This window comes from Atractosteus spatula, chromosome 21, assembly GCF_055471065.1.
Source record: "Atractosteus spatula isolate fAtrSpa1 chromosome 21, fAtrSpa1.hap1, whole genome shotgun sequence".
In the NCBI taxonomy this organism is placed as follows: Eukaryota; Metazoa; Chordata; class Actinopteri; order Semionotiformes; family Lepisosteidae; genus Atractosteus; species Atractosteus spatula.
Genome location: NC_142726.1, coordinates 7374210 through 7398507, shown reverse-complemented (window position 1 = coordinate 7398507; position 24298 = coordinate 7374210). Strand labels below are relative to the sequence as shown.

The window sequence follows — 24298 nt, the reverse complement described above, 5'->3', positions numbered from 1 at the left end:
CCAATTTATTTTTGTTCACAACAAATTATCACAGAGCACTGTTGCAATTACTTAGACTATACAAACAGTGATCAAAAGGGAAATCAAAAAGAAGTACCTAATCTTTGAAAACTATGTTTGTTCTGTAAAATACATATAAAAATAATGTGCTATTATACGCAGATATCATTGTCAGCGTGTTTCCATGCAGAATTACTATTTTCTTTCAAATGCCTTTTAAATTGTATTTATGTTTGTGAAGTTTGTGAAGATCAATGTGGATTTATGCATAGAGATAATACTTGAGTAACATGTATGTATAAATCATAAACAGTCAAAATCTCTCCTGTGGATGGGAATACATGTAATAAGACTGAGACACAGCTGTGTTGGAGTATGTTAGTACATGGACAATGGCAATAGGATCATTGTGCTGTGTTTTTGTTAATTTGCTTTTCAGCACTCCATGTGGGTGTAGGAACTATTGAAATGCAGAGAGCTTTTCAAGTGGTGGCTCACGGTCTGTTTCATAATATCCTTTGATGTATTTGGACAGCAAACTTTTTCTGTACAAGGAGTAGAACACAATAATTAAATGCTCATTCTTTTGATGCATTTGCTGCATGCCAGAACACAGGCCACTTCCCATTGAAAACACCATTTGCTGATAGGAATAGCTCACATCCTTTAATTCTGGCAATTCATTTTCTATGAGTCCATGCCATCCACCCGAAAACTGATGTGTACTGGATCTTTAATGCACATCATTAATATGGGAGGCCTCACATGTTGCATATACAGTATTTCTCAGATTACACTTAAAGTGGAATCAACTGTCTGACAAAGTGAAAAAAAATAATTCTGCATATATTGCAATTGCATATAGTGTTTTATTCTGAGAAATAGAACGTTTGCTATTAATAACCGAGGCATGTCATTTTATATAATTAGTTTTATTCCTCTAAACGTTCAATATTTGTTTCTGATCAGGAGAATTAATACCTTACTTTTGAGAATTAGTGGTAATCTGTATAATACATTCAATTTCATTTGATACTTACACAGTCTCCTGTCTTTTGTAGTGCAGTGCAAGTCTGGAGGTTTAATTTAGAAGTTCTGTAGAAGACTATAAATATCTATTTACACAGTTTCTCATTCTGTTACCTAAACTACAGTATATCAGCTTACTGCACTCGTTATGGGATTTTCAAAGTCTGTTCAAAGGAATTTGGTGGTTCTTCTGCCTTTTTTTATAAACACAGATATTATTGTTATTATCTTGAAAACATGTTTCTGCCAAAGATTTTTTCTGTTTGATCCTTATATTGTTATTGTACATAATATTACCCCATAATCCACTTCTGTTTTGCGGCTTTGCTTTTTTTTGCTGGCAGTCTAAACAAATATGTGTATGTTCTACTACAGCAGCATCTCAAATTTAAGATGAATGGTGCAGTTAAACAGAATGTAGATCTGTGTTTGTGTACATCAAATTATTGATAAAGATGATGTCACAAAGAGGAACTTGGAGTCCTGAAAAGTTATTATTTTAAAAATATTCATAGATAATTCAAGGGAGAGCCCAATCCAGGATGTAAGAATGAAGTCAGCTCTGGTTGAAACCAAAAATCTGCATAGATAAATCTAAGGAAAGTATATTATCTGGGCCACAGATCAAGAAATTATAACCATCCTCCTAGGAGGGGCTCACAACTGTACGAGGGAGACATGCCAAAGTGCCTTGTTAGCATGTGAAATTCACTGCAGTTCTGAGAACACATAACGGAGTGTGCATAAGAGATCTGCCACATGCAGAGCCGCATAGAATTAACTCAGCATTAAAGCAAAAGAGACAGCTAATTCTGTACTGTACCTGAAACAGTTCTAGGGATGTGACAACCAGGGAATTCAAAACTATGGTACAAACAGCAGCACTTCAAAATACATTTTCAACTCTTGGATGCCGCTGACTTTCAGAGACAGGGGCATCTCTGTTGCAGACACAGCAGGGAGAGCAGAAAGAAAGCACACTACAAACTGCATGTTTTGGAATATATACATGTAATGCCAAGAAAGGCATCTCCACTTTTGAGTTAGTTTTGCAAAATCTTTCAAGATATGTAATACAACATTTTTTGTTGTTGTGTGAAGATGTGTGGTTGAGACTGTTGTTACAGAGATAGGGCTCTTATTCTCTTACCAATCTGCAGAGTTTTAAAACATGTTATTTAATTTGTGTACAGCATATGCATCTCGTGTTGTTTCTTGCAAACACCGGATTTCTAATAATCACATTTCGTACACTCTGGATGAACCTGCAAGAGAAAGGATATTCAGATTCTTTTTATGTTTTTCACTGAATTACATCACAGTGGAGATACTGTATGGGCTTTGAATATCATGATGTGCCAGATGGAATATCTAGGACATCCTTTTGAAAAACAAAACTGCTTCATCAACAATATGCATCTAAAGCTGCAGAAGAAGCAGCTTTAAAGCTGATAGCTGGACTGAAATGCAGGTGAAATATCGAAGCCCAAGAAATGCAGTATGTGAATCATTAAAAATGTCTTCAAGTGTTCTTCTATGTGAATGATATATTGTAGTGAAAAATAATCAGAACAAATGGGACAGGAAGGATAAGGGGAAGAGGTACAAGAGGGGTGTAATATTGTAAGACACAAGGTTTTCTTTCCCAAATGCGCAGCTGGCAAGTTCAATACGACATAACGTCTCCAGGGGATAAGCGCTTCCTAAAAATACTGTTTTTAAGGGGCTCTGGGAGTTGCGGGAGAGGAGCATTACTTATCAGCATGTCTCCTGTGAATAAGTTCATCTGGGTCTCGTATAACTGCAGTGTGAGAGTCACCTGTGTGGTACAGCTCCTGTGAAGGAGGAAAGATGCTCTTGCCTTCAGCGTCTGCCTTTTATTCATTGGATGGGAAGCAAAAGGGATGTTACCTTCTTAATGTCCTTCCAGTCTGCAGGCTTCCTTAGACATTACTCAGGTTTCTCATGGTTTCAAGAAGGTTGCATCCAAACCCAGAATCACCCTGGGGATTTATAAAAACCACCCAAATCAAAACATCAGCCATACCTGTTTTTCCCACTAAGGAAATCAGAATTAAAGCAATTTACAATTAGGATTTCAACAAGTAATCAAGAAGAGTGTCAAGAAGAGTTAATAAAATGAATCATCATGATTGTTAAATCTATCGTTGCTGTGATAAATGGCTTTGTGAATTTTCCTATTATGCATTCAACTCACTTTCTTACTCTTAGGGAGGATCACTTCCTAAGCCCCAACTCCTTACACTATATTCTATCATAATATATATGATTTAACACATTTAGCGGTAATACATACATAATAAATTATGGAAGAATCTTGTAGCCTCATTAATCATCAAGAGCAACAGATAACTGATTAATATGAAGGAAAGTGTAACTGGATCAGACATTTAGCATGCCCATTGGCCTGGTGTGTGTATAGGTCCTAAAGTACCGTATGTGCTGTTTATTTTCACATTAACAAACTGCTTTTCAAGGTTATCGTTGACTGGGTTCATGGAGGACAATATCAACTTACTGTGCAATATGGGTGGATGTCAATATGCATTAACATAAGGACTTAAGGTTGCAAAAGTCAAAAGCTATTAAATAATGAGACTGCTTCCCTGTTGCAGGTCTGTGGGCTGTGTGCTATATGAGATAGCCACTCTTACCAGAGCCTTTGAGGCCAACAGCTGGATGAAGCTAGTTTACAAGATCTGTCAGGGTCCCTCTCCTGCGCTGCCTGACTGCTTTTCCACTGAACTGAATGATGTCCTGCAAAGGTAGGATGTGTAACATGTCATGCCCTTATGAAGTTAGAAGAATTAGTTGTGCTTTTGAATGTATCAAATTTACAGATGAATGCTTATTGGCTGGCCAGTCAAAGTGCTGAAACTGAGGTTTGGCCAGATTGATCTTACAGACGTTTATAAACAGTTTCACTTTGTTACTTTCTTTTACAAATACATCCAATGGCTTCTGTGCTACATGTTGTATAACAAAGAAGAAAATGCAATAACATGAAGTGCTTTTAATCCCTTGCCTCCTTTATTTATGCAAATTCTTAGATATTTACATGTTTCTAAACACTGGGCGAATATTTTGTGAAAGACTCAGAATTTATTTGTCTAGGTATAAGAATGTGACAAGACTTCAGTTCTTTACACTGGCACCTACTGTATTACTGTACAATATGGCTCACGTATGATGCATTTAGCCAATTCGTGTTCATTGAATGAGTGCTGTAAATAAGATGCTGAGCAATACAAAATGATATTGTATTGTACTGTATTACACCAAACTATTCTAACAGCACAATTCTGTTAGAGAAATATAATTTGAGGGACCTCCATGTAATCCTTTTAGGCTTCAAAGTAAAAGGACTTCTCTGACATCTGCTACTGTAGCTCTAACCCACCCTGTAGGTTAAACAGTTATAAAACAAGTATTATACACCTTACACAATCACCTTTTTGTGTTGTAAAGAGAGTCCATTTTGCTATGACTGATGAAATTTAATCTACTGTATAAAATCATTCCCTCCTCTCCTGTGAGAGAGCAGTGTTGCATTGATTGGTTGGGGCAGCCCTTGGCAACCCTGTTTTCTTGAATTGGAGTCAATTCTAATCAAGTTCTAGAAGGATGTCCCATTGTTAGCCCACAATTGCACTGAGGAAAAAATATTGACCCACAGCGCACTTATCAGAAATAATGTTATAGTCGGTGTAGACAGACAAATATAACCTCTTTGCAATAGCAATTATTGTATAAAAGTGCAGTACATTGTACAATGCTGTAAAGAAATCATTTTAATCACCCCCAAAATTTGCAAAAGCTAAGAGTCCTAAGGCATCTGAACGCTGTCTTGTCCATTCTCTTCAAGCTAGGTGTTTCCACCAGGTGATTTTTTAAATGAGATTTGATCTACTTGTTTTCAACTACTCTTGGTTTGGTGAAATGGCAAGTTAGAGGAAAAGTCCATAAAGGGGAAATGAGTGGCATTCGTCAGCTTGCTCCTGTATTGCCACAGTATAATCTGTGTTGTTTTTTTTCTGCCACAGGAAAGATGGGTCAGTATGACCTCTCTAATTTGTTGAAAACCTGTTTCCCTTTCAGGATAGCAAGAGACATGTTAATGTAACCTTTTAGTGCCCCTGCATTTTGAAAAAGGTAGAATGCATTTGGATGCTGTCTCACAGTCACTTTCCTTGCTGCTGTGTTCTCTGCAGTTTGCAGTCTAAGGATCTGATTAAATGGACATTTTAACCAAATGTTTTTAATTTTAAAGCAGACTGTTTCACACAGCAATAACTCAGCAAATGAAAATATGAACCAAATGTAATTACTAGGACAGTGAACATACATACGTTTGTAAGCATAACCTTCATAACCTTCAAGCCATTGCTCTTAAATCCAAAAGTGTTTGGATGATAATCCTATCAACATTGCTCCCTGTTAGTAATATAATTCACACAGGAAAAGTGGACAGGTATTTTATTTTTAAACTTTCCTCTCCACTTTTTATATTAAACCACTGTAACATAACTGCACACACAAAATATTTAAAAAGTGCACTGTATTTGAACTTTCCACATTTCAAGTAATCTGTCATTTATTTATTTAATTGGTCTCCTTTTGGGACATCTGCACAGTCATCTTTGAATGCTTAGAGTTTCACCCACTCAGATGTTTCCTTCACTCCTTATCTTCACTAATTATCATTCACCCATCTAATTTGGCACTGGAGTATTGTTCCCCAATTTAATCCATATCTCCTAATCACAATGGTCACTTTGTTATTCCTTTGTTCTAACATCTTTTTATGCACTTTTGAATATTAAAGTGGTAACTTCTTTATCCGTGTTGTTTAACTAGAAAGATGTTAATTAGTGAAAAGAGAAACTTAAATTAAGCTTAATTGTTATAAATGTAAAAAAAAAAAATCTGAACTCACGTTTCATAAAATTATTTGCTTTGTTGTTTTTGTTGTATTTTGTGTTTGTTTTTGCTTAATACAGTGCTTTTTTTACCTTAATTGTTAACTGATGTGTAACCTCATGTGCAAACCGTAATTGGGCAAGAGCTTTTAGAGGGACCCAGCGGTTCTCAAAGCTGTGAGTGTCTTCTGCAAACAAACCCAATTTTTCCAGACACTGTTCTTCCACTCCTGTGACACCATTATCTAACAGCGAACATCAGTCAGATAATCACTAATGATTTATAGGCCCCTAACAGACCCAGAATTTGAAGAAAGGAAAGGGTTTCTTCTGGTGCAATAATGACTGCTGTTTGTGGTAAAAGAAAATCATTACTGTGGATGGTGTTATCCTGGGGTCAGGTACAGACAAGCGACAGTGATGCCTAATTATGTTTCCCTGACTGAAGGCACTCATTCACCATGTCCTCACAACTATAATGATGGCTGTAACTGGCAATGATATATAATTCAGGTTCCACCTTAAACTTTGGAAGGACCTGCAGAACAGCCAATGCTGCTTTATGATTGAGTTAGAATGGTGCTCAGTGTGGCATTGGATGTCCTTTTAGACAGTAACCTTGTTCTCTGAGATATTGCTTCTATTTTAGTCTGCCAGGAACTAACCTCTAGGGAACTGACCATAATTTTCAAGTTGGGACAAAATATTAGAAAAATAGTTTGTGGTTACAGCAGGTGTTGTAGAGGGATGGGACAGATATAGCCTGGAAACTATGTATCCATTTTAAGATGTTCTTTTCTGTCAAACCAATGTACAAAACCTTCCGCTTTTGACTCGGAGAAATACAACCTATACATTTTGTGAATACGTTCATTTTTATGTATGTCGACAAAGGGTCCTCTGCTTGCCCTTAAAAGTTTTTAAGGCAAAAGTGAAACAGCAGTTCTATAAGCGGAACTGATGTTAATTTACTGTAGTGCACCTTATGAACCATCAAAGAAACATACAGTACCTGTGACCATATTATCTCATAAATATCTCTTATAAATATTACAAAACAGCCTCTGTCTCAAACTAATGATCGTGTCACTTGCCTTCTGATTAAACAGATGAATACATTCAGTATGGCTGAGAGAGAGACCAAATAAAAGTCCCATTAACGAGGCTATCTGCTTTTCCTGGTTTGAGGAAAACCCAGGTGGTTCCTCTGTATTTTAGCATGGTTTTCTTTTTTGATTTTTCAATAAATGCAAACTTCTAAATCTAAATTCCATTTGCCAAACACAGGCCATTAAGCTTGGTAAACATAATTTTCATATTTCTGCCACATGATCTCTTGCTTTAAAAAAAACTCAATACATTTGAAATAATTTCCTTATATTTCCAAAAGGCAACAATAACAGAACATTTCTTTCTCAAAAGGCTTCCTTATACTTTAATTTACTATATTGCTCACATTTGTATTTGTCACTTCATTGTTCGACAGAAACTGCTAGATCCTGAAGATCAGTGTCACTATATGTAACATGCGTCTTCAGTCTGGGATATTATCAAATTTTAAACCTTCCAATTCAATGGTATGCCTGCTAGCTTCATAAAATATGACTTTTTTGGATTACTGGGGGTTGCTGTTACATATTATGTGGTGGGGAGGGTGACAGGAGGATGGGACTTAGATGAGTTGATTAGCTCTATGTAATTATTGAATTGAATAAATTGAATAAAGGCTGTTTTTTAAAATCTAAAAAATAAAGTAAGACTAAGCAGGTAATGTCCAGCAAGTGAACTGTAGAGAACTGCTTTCAGCTCATCTAGTTTTCCTCTGGCTTTACTGGACACCTCCTGCAGAGCAGCGAATAAGCAGGTTGTGCTCTTTCTTTATTTGCAGTTTGCTGGAGAAGAACCCCAAGAAGAGACCCAGTGCCACTGAAATACTCAGAATCCCATTTCTTGAGCAGCATGTGAAAGTAAGTGAGGTAAACATGTGGTACTGTACAGGCAGGCTGCAGATGGGCAAGAAGTACATTGAACAACAACCTGCTGCACCTTTCCTAAATCCATGTTTTCTATCCCCTGCTATTTTATTGCCATACAGATGATCTTCCAGTTTTGTTCTAATTGTTGTTTCATTTACATTATGTGTAACAGGCTTAAGATGCATTTTCCACCTGAACTACTACAGCATTTTCCACTAGTTATGTTTCTCGGTTTTGCTGCTCTTACACCTGTCATGAATGACTACTGGTGATTTTTTTTAATTTTGTTTCCTTAAGTTGTGTTTTTTTTTTAAAATCCTTTTGCATCTCTCTAGAAAAGCATCTCAGAGTATTTGTCATTTGGCCTCCACCAAATTGGCAATAACAAGAAATATTGCCGCTAATCTCAATTGTGAGAAATTCATTAAAAACATATTAATAATGCAGAAGCTTCCCATGCTAAATTATGTTTCTGAAAGAAAATGATTTACTGTTGTGTTCAGGCAGCATGTCCCCCCCCCTGCAGGATAACTCATTTCACATCCAACGCATCTATTATTACAGTATTACTTGTACAGTATGCTTGTAGGACTTTCCTGATTATGCTTGTACTGGGGGAACTAAAAACACAACAAATGAGTATTGGAACCAATAGTGTGGCTTTTTCAATAACTCTCAGTCTAGAAACAAAGTTACAGGCTCTTCCTACAGTACTTTTCACCATTTGGTGATTTTGAAAGCAACATATACACTTACACTGCCAGTCTTCCTCAAAGCAATTAACATGATTTCTAACTGATTAATTAATAATAATAATAATAATAATAATTAAATATTATTACCAGAACAATATTACCATAGCACAAGAGTCCCAGTCCAGAGATTGCGACTGGTACAGTATATACATCCCAAGTGACACCAACTAGCAGTTTACACTTTGAAATCCTTTCTTCTTCTACTCCCCTTTACTAAATACATTTTGAACCATTATTTGTTTTTTTTTCTGATGGAGATTCTGCTAGTACACATCCAAAGAAAACAGGAAAGTTACCAGCCCATCTGGACTGGTTGTGACAGGCAGGTCTGCCTGTAGGCACTGTAGCAGACATGTTTCAGACTCTCAGTGGCACAAATGAGGGCTTCAGTGGTAGTGCCATTTTACGTTGTGCCTGAGGGAGAGATGAAGACTTTCCCAACTTTAATATAAAGAGCAAAATGTCATTGGAGATCTCAGTGAATTGAAATTAGCAGTCAGAACCTGCTCAAAACAATTATATCATGAGGCAGGGTAACAGAATCTCATTATAAGGGTGACCTTTATAAAAAAAACACATTCATTTAGGTTTGCACTAGTTGATTTTTATGGCAATTGATTAACCTTTATGCTGCAGTCAGTGTGTCTATACAGTGAAATAGTCATTGTGTTAACATCTTGAGCAGCCTGTTCTGCATTACCAAGAAGGCTGCTAGACAGTTCAAGGCTTTAGAGCAGAAATCTAATTGAGAACCTTTAAGTCATGTATTTTTCTTACTGCTGGAATTTTCAGGGTTATTCTATGTCACAAAATTAAAATGCCTTCAAAATATTAACAATGTGCCCTAAAATTATGATGAATAAAGTTAAATACATTTTCCACCTTCTTTAAAAATCTCTCTCTATGTATAAATATACTATTGTATTACGGAAAAATATTTCTTTCAGAAAATAAAATATCCACTAAAGCAAAAATCAGACCATTTGTAAAGGATATATTTTAGATGAAGGCTCTCATTTTTATTTTGTTCATTGTCTATCTTTTATTTCTGAAAATAAAGTTTTGAAAAAGATAAATAGTATTATCTTAATAATTAGTGGAACGAGTAATTACAGTAAATTGGACAGTGACTCATTTCATTTCTACACATTTGCGGTCTCCATTTCTTTGAAGGTAACCTCAACAAACCCCTGGTTTATCATTTGCCATTAGTGGCTTTTTGCTATTGCAACAGCTGTTTTAAAGCAGTGTCATTATTCAGTTGGAAAGCTGGGTAGTTAGACTGTAACAGTTTTTTTCAGTATGAACTAATGAAATTAGGTATAATGATTTAGGATTACTGTTCAGGTACATTGCTTATCTACAATTTCAGTAATCATAGTCTGTGGAGAAACTTGAATAAACACTATTTTAAATTTTACAATAACATATAACATACTGTATAGCAGTCCTGTAAGTTAATGAATCCATTCCAGAAAAATACATGTAAAAAAAAAAATTTCCTAAATAATAATTTTACATTAGTATTCAATAACTATTTCCCATTCACAGACAACTGCGTGGAAGAGGTCTCATATACAGTATACAAGATTTAATATAGCACCATGTATTCTGGATTTTCTAGACTTTAAAATAAATAATACATCCATTTTTAAACTCTTATACCGCTAGAAATACAAAGAATAAACTGCGACATTATAGGAATACAGCACCTTACAAAAGCATCCAGAAACTTGCGCAGTCTTCACATTTAGTTGTATTAAAGCTTACAGCCATAACAAACCACACCAAATTACCTTAATGAGGTACTGTAGGCAATAATTTGAGGGACCTTTATGTGCAATAATAGTAATTCTCATTATTTCAAAAATAGAATTCACCCACTTCTGTGCAAGGAGCTTTCAAAACTACACAGGGAATAAACTGTATTCTGTAAAGACACAGATCTGTAGTGTGCAGTGCAGTGGGTAGCATTTCACCCTCACAGCTCTGGGGCCCTGGGTTCAATTCACTCTATCTGCACAGACTATTCTCCTTGTGTTCGTATGGGTATCCTCTGGGTGCCCCAGTTTGCTCTCACGGTCCAAAGACATACTGGTAGGTAATTTTTTTTCTGTAAAAAAGCATCCCTGTGGGCATGTCTGTGTCTGCCCTAAGATGGACTATGATGGCGTGCTGTCCAGGGTGTATCCTGCCTTGGTGTCTCTTGCTTTCACAGGTTAGGCTCTGGTCCCCTGTGACCTTGTGCTGGATAAGAGGATTAGAAAATGGATAGATGTGCAAAGTGATCCACACTGGTTGAAGGAACATACAACATACAGTACGTATCACAAGGGTGCTTCTGAGCTGCAAGACTCTTTATGCAAAAGCATTCTGGATGTCTTCTGTGTTCTCATCGGGACTCTATGGGGCAGCAATATAAACAGAATGCTTGAGTACATAGCAAAATGTGTGGACTTTATACTGAGGGGTTGTAACGGTGATCTCTGATTGAGACAATTGTGTTCAGTTCTGGCCATCATACCACAAAAAAAGATATTAAAGCCTCAGAAAGAGTTAAAAGAGGAGCAACAAAATGATTCCTAGTCTGTTCTTTTACAGATAGATTAAAGGAGCAAAACAAGTTCAATGTGTCAACCCAAGGGACAATTTCCTGAAAGAAGGACATAGTGCCAGATTAATTCCCTGTGATCCTCCAAGAAATGGTTGCATCACCATACCAGCAAGATGGACCAAATGACTTCATCCTACTTGCAACCTGATATTCACATGACTGTACTCTCCCTTTTTTGTTTCCCAGAGTCTGGCAGACATGCTGGGAGATGTTCTCCACAGGGAGACAGAGGAGTCCAGTGTTTCTTCGGAATCTGCCCGTATTGCAGCCGCACTGTGAGTGGGCAAAGTAGAAATAAGATAGACATGAGGAAACAAAAAACTGCATCACAATGACTTAAAAAGCTTGTATTGGACCCTGCACATCCCCTGTGCTGAGTTCTTATTACACATGACTTTTCTAGCCTGGTTAGACCTCATTAATGACTCCTGTGAGTTAGCTGTACTGTCTGTTAAAAGCCAAATCACACCTTGATGCTAATTCTCCTAAAAGCATTTTTATACTCCTCACAAGATTAAAATTGGCAAATTGCTGTGAAAAGTGCGTGTTTCAGAGAACTGTACAATATCTCCTCTGCTGCATGCTGATGCAAAGCAATTTCAATAAAATCAATTTGATTTAACAATTAAACTGGAGGTGTATAGAAATTGGCGCCCTACACATGTAAAAAATACAGAACAGTCTTCTCTTTATCAGCTGAAGAGGTGATCTAACTTTGTCACTGACTTCGTTTTTATACTATAATTCTGTGCAAAAGTGATCAAAACGAGGAGATGTGGAGCATCCTTATTTAATTTTAATTTTCAAGTAAGCAAATCCTCACAGTACATGAATTCATATGTCATTCCTTTTGTGTGTGCACTGCTTAGGAGAAAACAATTATTATAACTGAGTAGATAGAAAAGAAACGTGGTTGGTTAATGAGAACTTCCTAATGAGATGAACTGTATTTACACTGTGTGCACACATTACAAAACGGCTGATTTCCATATCTAATGTACCCAATTACCTACAAGAAGTGTAGGTGTACATGAATTACTATCAATGTACCATTGGTGGATTATTTGAGAAAATGAGCCCACAAACTCCTTACAGACATTGTGGCAACGTACCTGTGATGTACTCTAAATGACTCTTTCTATGAACCCAGCAGCTTTTTCTTTTAAATCTGAAAGTATCAAATGTTGTTTCAGATGTTTCAGATCCATTTTCACCTGTTTTTTTCCAGTGGAATAAAGAATACTTAATAGAAATAGACTGAGAATTAATGGGCAGCATAGGAACTCGAGGATGAAGTGCTTGGCATTCCTAACATCTATTCAATATAAATAGCTGTCACCCGTCTTAAATCGAAAGCAATTCAAGATCATTATGATTTTCTTTCTGAATTGCTATTACCATGCTAATAAGACTTTGGAAATTGCAGATTTGCACATTACATTATTTCAGTCATATTCCAAATGACTACAAATAAGCTAGTGATTTGGAGACCCCCTTGTCTAGCAAGAGACACCCTGCAACTCACAAGCAGGTGTGAGCCTGGCCAGTACCTGGATGGGAGACTCCTGGGAAAGCTAAGGTTGCTGCTGGAAGAGGTATTAGTGGGGCCAGCAGCGGGCGCTCACCCTGCGGTCTGTGTGGGTCCTAATGCCCCAGCATAATGATGGGGACACTATACTGTATAAAGGCACCAACCATCCTTTGGATGAGTAAAACCGAGGTCCTGACTGTCTGTGGTCATTAAAAATCCCAGAGCATTTCTGGTGTTACCCTGGCGTCTTGCCCAAATTTCTCATTGACCTTTAGCAGTCATGGCCTCCTAATAACCCCATCTATGAACTGGCTTCATCCCTCTGTTCTCCTCCCCAGTAATAGCACATTCGTGGTGGTTGAGGGGATCCCCATTACCTGTAAAGTGCTTTGAGTGGAGTGTCCAGAAAAGTGTAAGCAATTATTATTATTAAGAGGTGATGGAGTCACATTGCACTCATGTTTTAAACTACTGTACAGTATGTACCTGTGTACAACAGATGGTTTATTAGGAAATTACCCAGGTCTTAGGCTAATTCCTTGATGACTCTTTAACCAAATACATCTACCAAAGTGACTGCCTTCCACAATCATTTGTGTTTTTGCTGAGCGTTTATGAGCTCATATATTTAGTATTATTTTTTAGATGCAGCTTCAATAGATCACTAATTTCAGCGTATGAAAAAAGGGACTGATGCTTATTGACAAGAACAAGATTTCCCATTTTCACAGGCTAAAGAGGATCTGCTAGGCATTGATTTTCCACTTAATGAAATCGCACTGACTCACATGGCCCATTTAACTGGCGACACAGATCCTCCCTCAAACACCTCCGCTGGGAGACAACTGGGGAAAAACAGTTTAAAAAAAGAAAACACGAGGAAAGGGAGTGAGAGAGAGAAGCATAGCCAATGCATATGCTTGATGAAACATGCTGAAAAAGTAATTACACTTTGTACTCTTGAGAAAATGTGGAAGATAAAGTTCTAATTTTATAAGTGATCTGTTTATTCATAAAATGAATTTTACATGTTCTGTAGTAGCAACACTGACCATTATTTGTCCAGTAAATTATTCTAATTAATTCCTTAGCATTTTAATTTCCTAATAATTAACCAGACACACAAGCACCCCTTCTTACAGTCAGCCATTTCAAATGAGAAGGATGACTTTATGATAAGACTGATTCCACTGCCATTGCAGAAATAACACAAAAATCTTCCTTTGATCTTTAATTCATCTGTATTTGCTATTCATCCCTGACAGAACATGGGAGCATTTGTGCTTATCGAACATTTCTTATCATAATTGCAATGCCATGACTAGAAATGTTGTTTTGCCAATTATTTATTTGGAAAATAAGTGCTAGAAAAGCTTGACTTTTTCAAAGACAAATATTTTAAGCATATATTTTGAGACTCTAAACCTTATTAAAACAATAAGTACCAGAAGCATAAGCACTACATCACATTAGTATTTTTGATCTAATGAAAAGTGTGTACAAAAAAGGATTGACCTCATTTGAATTCAATGATTTAATTTTCTTTGGACTTGTTGTTTAACGTTAGATTCCTGCCAGATTTCCAAAAGCAGAATATAGAAAGGTTACAGAAAATAATCTGCTACCTGTTGGATCCAAAATTTGATTGGAATGGACCTACACTGCAGTGAGCCCAGTGGAGTCTCCACACCACCCTGTATCACAGTCTAGTTACAGTGCTGAAAAAGAATGGGCTGCTCTGAAGATAATATCATACTGTAGGTCCGGCACAATTGCGCTTGTGTGTGTTGTAGGGAGAAGAAGGTGCATTTGGATAGTCTGCAAGCTGTGGCCCAGGCACAGGGGCTGGATCCTCGCGAGAGGCGCAGGCTGCGGCAAGGAGGAGACCCTCACTTCAGCAAAGTGCAGTGAGTAGGCCTCCACAGCAGGGTGAGGCCCTCTTCTCTCGTATCCTTTTCACAGCTGTTCCTTTTTCTTATTTCACCCATCCATCTTCTCACCACTTCCTCCAATTCAGGGCTGCAGGGGAGCCAGAGCCTATCCTGGCAAGCAACGGGCACAGGGCAGGGTACACCCTGGGCAGGACGCCAGTCCACCACAGGGCAGACACATGGACACACATCCATCCATTTTTTAACAATGGGTGTGAGGCAGGGTACGCCGTTGACAGGACGCCAGGCCATCACAGTGCAGACACACGAACACACACCCTTGCACCAGGGCCAATTTTCCCAGTAGCCAATTAACCTACCAGTATGTCTTTGGACTATGGGAGGAAACCGGAGCAACCGGAGGAAACTCATGCAAACAAGGGGAGAGCATACAGTACAAACTCCATGCAGATAGGACCCCGGGTCTGGAATTGAACCCGGGCCGCATTTGGCATCTGAGGCAGCATGAAAAGTATGATTAAAAAGCAATTGCAATAAGTTACACAAAATGTATGTAAAAATTCAACAAGACTGATACAACTCAACTCTTTTGTATGAATGCTAAAAATAAAGTGTTTTTATAGTGCCTTTTAAAGCAATCTGTAAAGCCCATTTTTATATCTGTTTTGTATCATGTCGAAGGCACCCAGGTGTATAGGTATTTCCTCTAAAGAGACCTGACTCTGCTGCTTGTTACAATGACTGACAGACTCAGTCCTAAATTGTAGTATTGGAGTAGTGTCAGACTTCCTGTGTGTTAGAACTAAAATCCACTACCCTGGGTGTGAAGGACAGATTGTAGTGTATAATTACAGTTTTCCTAAAGAAAGCTCTAGAGCTGAAACAAAAATATTTTTAATGAAAAAATAAAAGAAATTAATCACCCTCCCTCGTCTATAAGAACTTGTGCATGGGAAGTGATAAACTCCCCTGTCTTAGCCCTAGAGATTATGAGATCACCATAATCAACAGTTCTTGATTGCCTGCAACTGGATCCGTACCATTATGACAGGCTTTAAAAAAAAAACATTTTCTTATGTCAGATTATTTATTATTTATTTCAGTATTGTGCACACATTCATGCATTAGCCATTTCATCAAATCCTTAAACATTCAACCAGAGTTTCACATTCTTACATACTGTATGTTGTAACATACTTTATTCAACCTGATATGCTGTCTATATCATTTAAGACTACTATGTGCGTTCTCCATTTTGTGTCCTATAATGCCTTAAGTTGTTAAAAGACTGCTTTTTTTTCACTTAAAAAGTGAACATTTAAGGTGACATCCTGGCAGTGCCAGAATTAGGGTGTGTGTTTGTGGCAACAGGTGTCTTAGGAAATTCCTTAGAAACTGTAAAGCGCAATAAAGGCTTACTAAAATGATAGGAAACCACAACTAAGCTAATGTTGTCAATTGTTTTATAATAGCTAACATAATGTTTTAAAAGTTTATATCCCGTTAAATACATTACATATACTGTATCTGCATGTTCACATGGCCAAAAGCCTGCACTTAATCTTCCATTCATCTGAATCACAGCTGACAGCAACAGTGCCAGCATCTGGTGGACAGAACTGCCCCTGAGGTGCAGAAAACAAATTCCTTTCAAAATAATTTTAAAGCATAAATCTTCTGTACTTCCACACAGGGTTTACAAGATTAGCAAAAAAGGCTATAGGCCATTTTCTTAAACAAAATATTGTATATGTTCCAGTTTGTTTGGTGTTGCTATTCTATCTGCCTACTGAATAACACATTCATAAATCTAAAAGATGGTTTGCATGTATGCAGGATTAATGCTGTCATTTTCTCTTACAAATACATCACATACAGTATGGTGCATGCATATGAATGAAGCAGATATAAAAGGATTCCTGCTTATAATTTTCTAAGCACTCCCATTATAAATGATTGTACTTTCTGTGGACCATAGAGGTTCAGCCTACAGGTCAAGTCACAATAGGATATTTTACTGCATACAGTATATGTATGTACATCTTTGCTCCCTTCTATAATTTTGAGAAATAGGTTTGAGATACACAAGACATCTAATAACTAATTTAATCCATTACCTAGCCAGCAAACTCAAGCGTAGCAGCAAGCATAACCAGTTTTAAGATAGACAATTGTTTTTAAGCTGATTATCATCACAGCTTTCTACATTACTGATTTTGCAACAGGTCAAAATAGGCTTCTAATTGCTTTTATGCAAAGCACTCCTGCTGTAAACAATTAATGCAAACAATCTTTATTACATTAAAGGATAAAATGGTTTTGGGTTCCAGGAGAACAGCCATTGCAAGTGAAGTTCAATTAACCAGCATAAGCCCACCTGGGTTGTGATGATAACAAATACAAATCCTTCCGCACTGATAGCACTGTAATGTATAGAAGATTAATCTTGTTTCATTGGTATCACATGAATTCTGGACCAGAATTGTTCTGAAAGTACAGAAACTTCAAGCAAAGTCTTTTAGCTGGCTTGTTTTCCTTCTATAGCTGTCCTGTACAACTACTTACATCTGCCATTCCTTTATACTATTAGCAAACTAATCAAGGGCAAAAATCCTTGCTCTGTAATAATTAGACCTGTTGTTTGAATTGGTGTTTGTATTGAGTCTGCCTTTTAATTAAAAATGTAATTTAAAGATGAATATTTGATCATATAATTAATATACATTAACATTTTTTCATAGGAAACAATTACAAGAAAACAGTTTCAAATTTATTTCTAGTGCCCCATGAGATTTCCTCCAAGGTTTAGTTAATATGCTGCCGTTGATGGCATTAAATGGCAGTTCTTGTATAAGGGTTGAAACAGTTATTGAGCTGTGTACGTGTACAGTACTTTGTACTGCAGTGCCATTGGGTGATTACACATATGTTTTTCCTTTCCTTTGGCATGGCATAAAGTAGGACCTGTTTCTCAGTTTCTTAGGTTATCTTGGTATTGTTGTCTGAGGCACAACCTCCTGCTTCTAAGGATTGTTCTTGACCCTGCAGCCACTCCAGTGGAAAAGGGCCAGGCACTTCAGGAGGAATTAAACACACTTATCCCTCTTTAATGACCGTTAAAGTCATTTTGATCGATGGAATTTTTAAGTGGTGGTTTGGGCAGAGATGGGTGCAGTCATGTGATTGGTGAGATGGGAAGTTGCGAGGAGCATCTGATTCTGCTGTGCAGAGAGCTTTAAGGTGCAGCATCACAGGTGGCCATGATGTCGGCAGGCATAGTGGGCGTGTTCCCCACATGGTGTGTTCCAGCCCTCTCAGTGGATTAATGACAGGTGACCTCCAACCAAGATCCTAGTCCAGGTGTGCCTCCCTCTGGACAGAAAAGCATCAATTTAGGCACTTCATCACTGGAGGTGTCACAATGGACCCAATTTACAGTGGCATGGCTCACGTTAGACAGCACATCCTGCTGATCAGATCCCATTTCAGCAGCATTCCTAGGAAGTATTAAGCAGTGCCAGAATATTATTTTATTATTATAATCTTTCTGAATACTAAATCTGATACACACTCATAGCCTTGCACTATAATGGCTAGCGAAGAAAATGAGAGAAAGAGAGCTGTGCTCTAAGGCGAAAGTCGAATTGAGAACTAATGGCTATTGGAAAGAGTTTAGAGAGGGTTGTGGCCCCTCAGAAACCCCAAACATCATGTGGCAAGACTAGCATGAGTAACATGAGATAAGATTGAAGTCCTCTTATGGCTGGCACTGTCAGCAGAAGAGAAGAGAAGGTTTTTAGGGAGAACTGAAGTCTTCACTCATGCTGTATGTACATTAACCCCTATATGCTTTGTAGGAAAGCCGTGAATCATCTTTATAAACAGAACCAGAAGAGAGCTTTAAAATCAGGACCTGAACAGGACTCAGAAGTAAGAGACTTTTTAAATAAGTTTCAACAACTGTTCTGCATGTTCTGGACTCCCACGTCTTAATTTTCTTACTACATTTTTTTCATGTGACAGGTCAGCCGTAGAGAGACAGAAGATGGAACACGGGATGAAATAGATCAAGGAGGCCCGGAGAATTCAGGTAATTGTCATTTTTTTACCAAGAATATTGCAGCTCTGACAGAATCTCATTGTTAGCAACAGAGCTCTTTCAGACAGTCTCAGAAAACACTCAGTTTGCTTTCACATTGTCTAAGGACATGGCAAATCGTCAGACAAAAATGGCTGAGTTTCAGATTGGAATCTGAAATAAAAGCATCAGAATCACTCATTTTCACAAAAATGTTCCTTTCACATAATCCCCGTCTCTAACCAGAAAACAAAGTTTAAAAGATTTAATGTTTTGAAATATCTTTTAAGCACCCCATATAAGAGAACATTTTTGTACTGTGGAAGATCTCCACTTCAATGACCATTGCCTTTTTCCCCCAAAAAAACTTAATTGCAGACACAAACATAACTTTATCTAAAGGACCAAACAAAACAAGTGAAAATATAACCTATACAGGACAGCAACATGTCTCACTTCAATACAAACAATTACAAACAGAGAGCGAGTGGCATCACAGGGTTAGTACAGGCAGGCTGCATAGTAGCTAATTCACCAGGCACAATGGGATTGAAATGACCTTTATCCCATCCTGGAAAAAAGGTCAATGATCTGCTTCATAGCCTGAGATAATTACAATTAACACTGAAGAGTCTGGCAAAGCTGGGCAGTGGCCGAAAGGACAAAATCACAGGTGCAATTGGCAGGAATGAGGATTCTTCACCAGGTTTTAGGCATCTAGTGTTACGATCCCTGCCTCTCGGCAACGAAAGAGGCAGAAGAAGGCGTAGCCTTAATTCATCAGTCCACCTATCAGTGTACGCTTTCACCACCGCACCTCCGTCTCATCTGGTATTTAAGCATTAGTCTTTCCCTACCCCCTCGCTCAGTATTGGTTTCCCTTTCGAGCTACTTAGTTGCGCTACGCCTTCTACCTCCTCGTACTGTTCTGGTTCCGACTTTGGTTTATCCCCTTTTACTACGTCTTTTGGATTACGGCTCGGCTTCGGTTGCTTCCTCCTAGTTTGGTTCTCTGGCTTCCCCTGGACTCTCGGCTCTCTCCTTCGTCTACGGTTTTGGATTACGGTCTGGCTTTGGCTACTCTCTCCCTGTTTGAATCACTGGCTTCCCCTGGACTCCTGGCTATCTCCTTCGGCTACGGTATTTGGATCACGACTTGTCTCTATCGGCTCCCGCAAGTGGGTTCACTACTTGGTTTCGGTTTCACTGGCCGAATCCGTAACAGAATACTGAGCCGTTTAACATGGACCCAGCGGAGCAAGAGGAATTTCGCTCAGTTTTGGATCAGCACTGGCAAGTTTATACAATACTGTACAGTGTAGTATTGCAGTATCCTTCCCTTGAGCCCATGCAGAATCATGCTGTATCTCCTTTCAGCAGATCAGTGGCAAAGACTGGCTGAAAGAAAATCAAGCCCAGTGTTACGGATTCGGCCAGTGAAACCGAAACCAAGTAGTGAACCCACTTGCGGGAGCCGATAGAGACAAGTCGTGATCCAAATACCGTAGCCGAAGGAGAGAGCCAGGAGTCCAGGGGAAGCCAGTGATTCAAACAGGGAGAGAGTAGCCAAAGCCAGACCGTAATCCAAAACCGTAGACGAAGGAGAGAGCCGAGAGTCCAGGGGAAGCCAGAGAACCAAACTAGGAGGAAGCAACCGAAGCCGAGCCGTAATCCAAAAGACGTAGTAAAAGGGGATAAACCAAAGTCGGAACCAGAACAGTACGAGGAGGTAGAAGGCGTAGCGCAACTAAGTAGCTCGAAAGGGAAACCAATACTGAGCGAGGGGGTAGGGAAAGACTAATGCTTAAATACCAGATGAGACGGAGGTGTGGTGGTGAAAGCATACACTGATAGGTGGACTGATGAATTAAGGCTACGCCTTCTTCTGCCTCTTTCGTTGCCGAGAGGCAGGGATCGTAACATCTAGTAGGAATGCCACCCTGGAGGCTCTCACTGGAGCCATACAGGGCATGTCCTGGCAGACTGGCGGAAACCTAGGCTTACATAGGTCACATTGGAAGGACTATATCCTTTATTTGTGAAATGTTCCCGCTTCCCCTTAAAAGACAGTTAGGAGTCTGTCTCAGAAGTTAAAATAACTTTTTATTTCATGCGCATGGGAATGAAACACACAGAGATGCTCGGTGTATTTTTCTCAAACGTATTAGATTAGGACAGTCCTTAAATATTTTTCTGTTATCTGTCATGCTTCCCTGTGCTGACCAGATTGGCTTCCTCTTCCCTATTTGCCAAACATAATATCTTTTAACACAATTGGCGACTTAGTTTCGGAGCACGTGTTCCTATATGACATAGCATAGAATTAAATAGTAGCCCTCGTGTCCAGCATTCTTCCATTCCAGTTCAAACCACTTGAGGACTTGTCTTACAGATACCTTTGTAGCTTTCCTAATATCTTGACAGAACAAAAAGAAGTTATTCTCCCAAGTGTTCAGTGGAGAAGGTGGAGGAACTAAGGTGGACAGATGTCAAAACTGACTGCCTGGGCCTCAGAGCTCTTACACCCGCTCTGTACACTGCAGCTCACCTAATGGAAGAAATAAATTAAGGTTAAATGGGCCTTGAAAGCTACAGCTTGCCTTTCACAGGATGCATTGGCAGGTCACTTTGATTGCCAGAGCCTAGCTGTGTCAGGCATCCCTGTGGTGTATACATTAGTAACAAGCTGCTACTGCAAATAATCCCTTTCACAATTCATTTGTCCAATTCCAGCTGTTCAGGCAGTTCTTGATATTTCAGGACCAACAATAAAAATCCTGATTGCACTGCCTTGTCTTGAATTTTCCATTACGTGGTGCTGTGAACTGGATTCAGTTTAGTACTGGAAAATGCAAAAAGCAAGCAATTGTGAGAAGCAATTATTTTTGAAAGATTGCTTTGCTTTTCCGCATGCCTCCGTGTTTTTGCACTGCTTTCTTTGAAACAGTGAGCACAAGCCCTGATGACAGAGACTGCAACAGTATTCATCACAACCTCTTGTGTGATCAAATATAATGAAACAACTGTATTCGTCATAGGTGCATGTTTGTAGATGTGCACATACAATTTAATTAAAAGCAATATGAATATAATAAACCAGAGTTCCAGTTTACACTGCCAACAAAGTTTACAACAGAAGATTGTTGAATTAAAAGTAAACCTTACACTTACAAGCATTTGGTTTGGTCTAAACTCACTTGTGTAAGGTTTTTCATTCCTCTTGGAATACCAAAGCTACAGCTAAGGTAGGCATGCAGATTGCTATATACAACTGGGCTTGGCCTTATCAATGCTTTATGCTGTTGTGTGTGAACCACAGCTGACAGAGGGGATTTGGAAGGAGATGAGGAGGAGTTTATCATGGATGATGAGCTGGAGAAGACCCTGGTTGGTTCGCTCTCTGCACTCTCAGAGGAGCAGGTCAGAAAAGTCACATACATTAATACTGTGCAAGAGTTACAGTACCATTAAGATATATAATGTGCACTGTGCACCACATTCAGAAAAGGGCTTTTTTTGTGTTTTGTAAAAGATCTCTTCTGCTGCTTCATCAAAGAAAATGGTAAGACTTTCTTACTAAAAGCAGAGAGCTGAAGAAGAAAGAAAGTGAATGAAAACAAAGGAAATTAAATCAAAATGTAATACTATGGAAGTGCATTAGTGTAATGGAGAACAAAATAATAATTGTTTTTAAATCCAATGTTTCTTTTTTAAATGCAATGTTATCTTGTCTATATTCAATCATTGTTTTCTCCTTTGCGCTAATAGGCTTTCTTTTGTATAATTCCACAGGTAACATGTCTTTTTTGCTTAATATCTCCAGCTCCCAGCTCTATTACCCCTCTTTCTTTCTCCCTATGATCTTTGCAGTTCCTTACAGTCCCTGACTGTTGTTCTGGGAGTAGGAAATGATCCCTTTATTACACAGTACTTAGTTTTGCTGAAGGTTCCCTGCTAATGGTTTGACTGTTTCTTTGTTTGTTTAGTTTGGTCTCAGGAGAGCAGCAGAATGTATTGTCAGTACAGCTGGGAGATAATTAGAATAAATACAATACTTCTAAAACTATGGATGCATCACAGAAATAAAATATTAAAGATGTGATGGACAATTTACCTCCATGGATCTATTTGGTAGGAGGGGGAATCTAGTCTTGAAAATATAAAGAACATTAATCACTTGTAGTTAGAGCAAACTGGGAGGAAAACATGCCCCGATTAGATTACAGAACTGATTTATAAACAGCAGGGTGTCAAGCTAATACATCTCTGTAGCAGATGGAGTAAGTCATGTTATCTTGAGTGAATGACTCTGTTAGATGATCCATGTAGAAGGCAGTGCTTCTGCTAGGTTTTACTTCTGCTTGCCTTTTGACTATTTATACTCAGTCCTCAGAGATCAAAAGGTTGGTACCTAAAACATTGCTGTTTGCAGTTCATAAAATGTAATACTATGTAATACTATGGTCAGTTTTCCTGACCATTGCCTTTATTTATTTAAGTAAATCTATTGGCGCTTAATATGATGTAACACTGATTATTCATTTGTTGTCAGGAAGTAAAGATTTGTCTTTTCATGGAGATCTGTGCCATTAGTACCTTTCATATAGTTTTGTGCTCAAAGGAGCTGACAGGGGATTTCAATATCCTTATACCAAAAAGGTATGAATTTTAAAAGTTTGGAAAAAAGTGAAAATATGAGTCATAGCATTCCCTGGGCCATAAATGACAGCTTTCTGCTTGGACAGAAACACTTACCTCTCAGTCACAATATCTGTGGAGTCGTTACCATGCACGTAAAACTATAAAGACAAGAATCAAGCATGCCATTTATCCAGATTCTTTAGGAAAAAAAAAAATTCTGCTTATCCAGACAATGGTAATCATGGCTGAACTTAACCACTCTCTAAAGCCTTCCTATCTGTCATTTCTTTAATAACCCTCTTCCAAAGATGAGAGACTGAATAATTTTTGGGCCAGGGTTTGTCTGCTATATAGATATGACTAATTGCATTTCCTGGGAGTATCTTCAATTAAAACTAAAAACCTTGGACGTCAAAATTCAGAAAAAACTTCTCCACAATGACCCCTTCTGAAGTACTTGTTTAAATAATGTGCTATTAAATAATCAGCATTTATAGAGCTGAATTGCCTCTAACTACAGTGTAATTTCCTTTTTTAAATTGAATACATGCTGCTTTCTGGTAAAATTGGGAATGGAAGATTTGAATAGCTATTCACTTTTTTAAGGATGGAGTTTAAAACAGAAAGGATGCATGTGAGATAGGGGCCTGCAGAAAAATAATTGAGGAATAAAAGCTAATAAGTGGATCCTATCTTTTTATGAGTTTTTTTCCATGGGTTTTCAACTAAAATCTTGGGAAAAATCTAAGTCACCAGTAATAACCCGATCTGCAGCATTTATGCCAACCCTATCAATTGAGACTGAAGGCTACCTTTAACTACATACTGATTTTTTCATATAC

At 38.1% G+C, this 24298-nt stretch overlaps 1 protein-coding gene across 1 annotated transcript in view; it reads left to right on the top strand.

Annotated features, from left to right (window-relative positions):
* The window catches only part of LOC148817126 (serine/threonine-protein kinase Nek11-like), a 56459-nt gene that overhangs the window by 18127 nt on the left and 14034 nt on the right, over positions 1-24298 (top strand). Inside the window, exons 6-12 of the mRNA XM_088939091.1 lie at positions 3666-3815; positions 7858-7936; positions 11501-11589; positions 14639-14752; positions 18595-18667; positions 18761-18827; positions 22135-22235. Of these exons, the coding sequence (XP_088795217.1) occupies positions 3666-3815; positions 7858-7936; positions 11501-11589; positions 14639-14752; positions 18595-18667; positions 18761-18827; positions 22135-22235 (673 nt within the window). The remainder of the gene's footprint in view (positions 1-3665; positions 3816-7857; positions 7937-11500; positions 11590-14638; positions 14753-18594; positions 18668-18760; positions 18828-22134; positions 22236-24298) is intronic.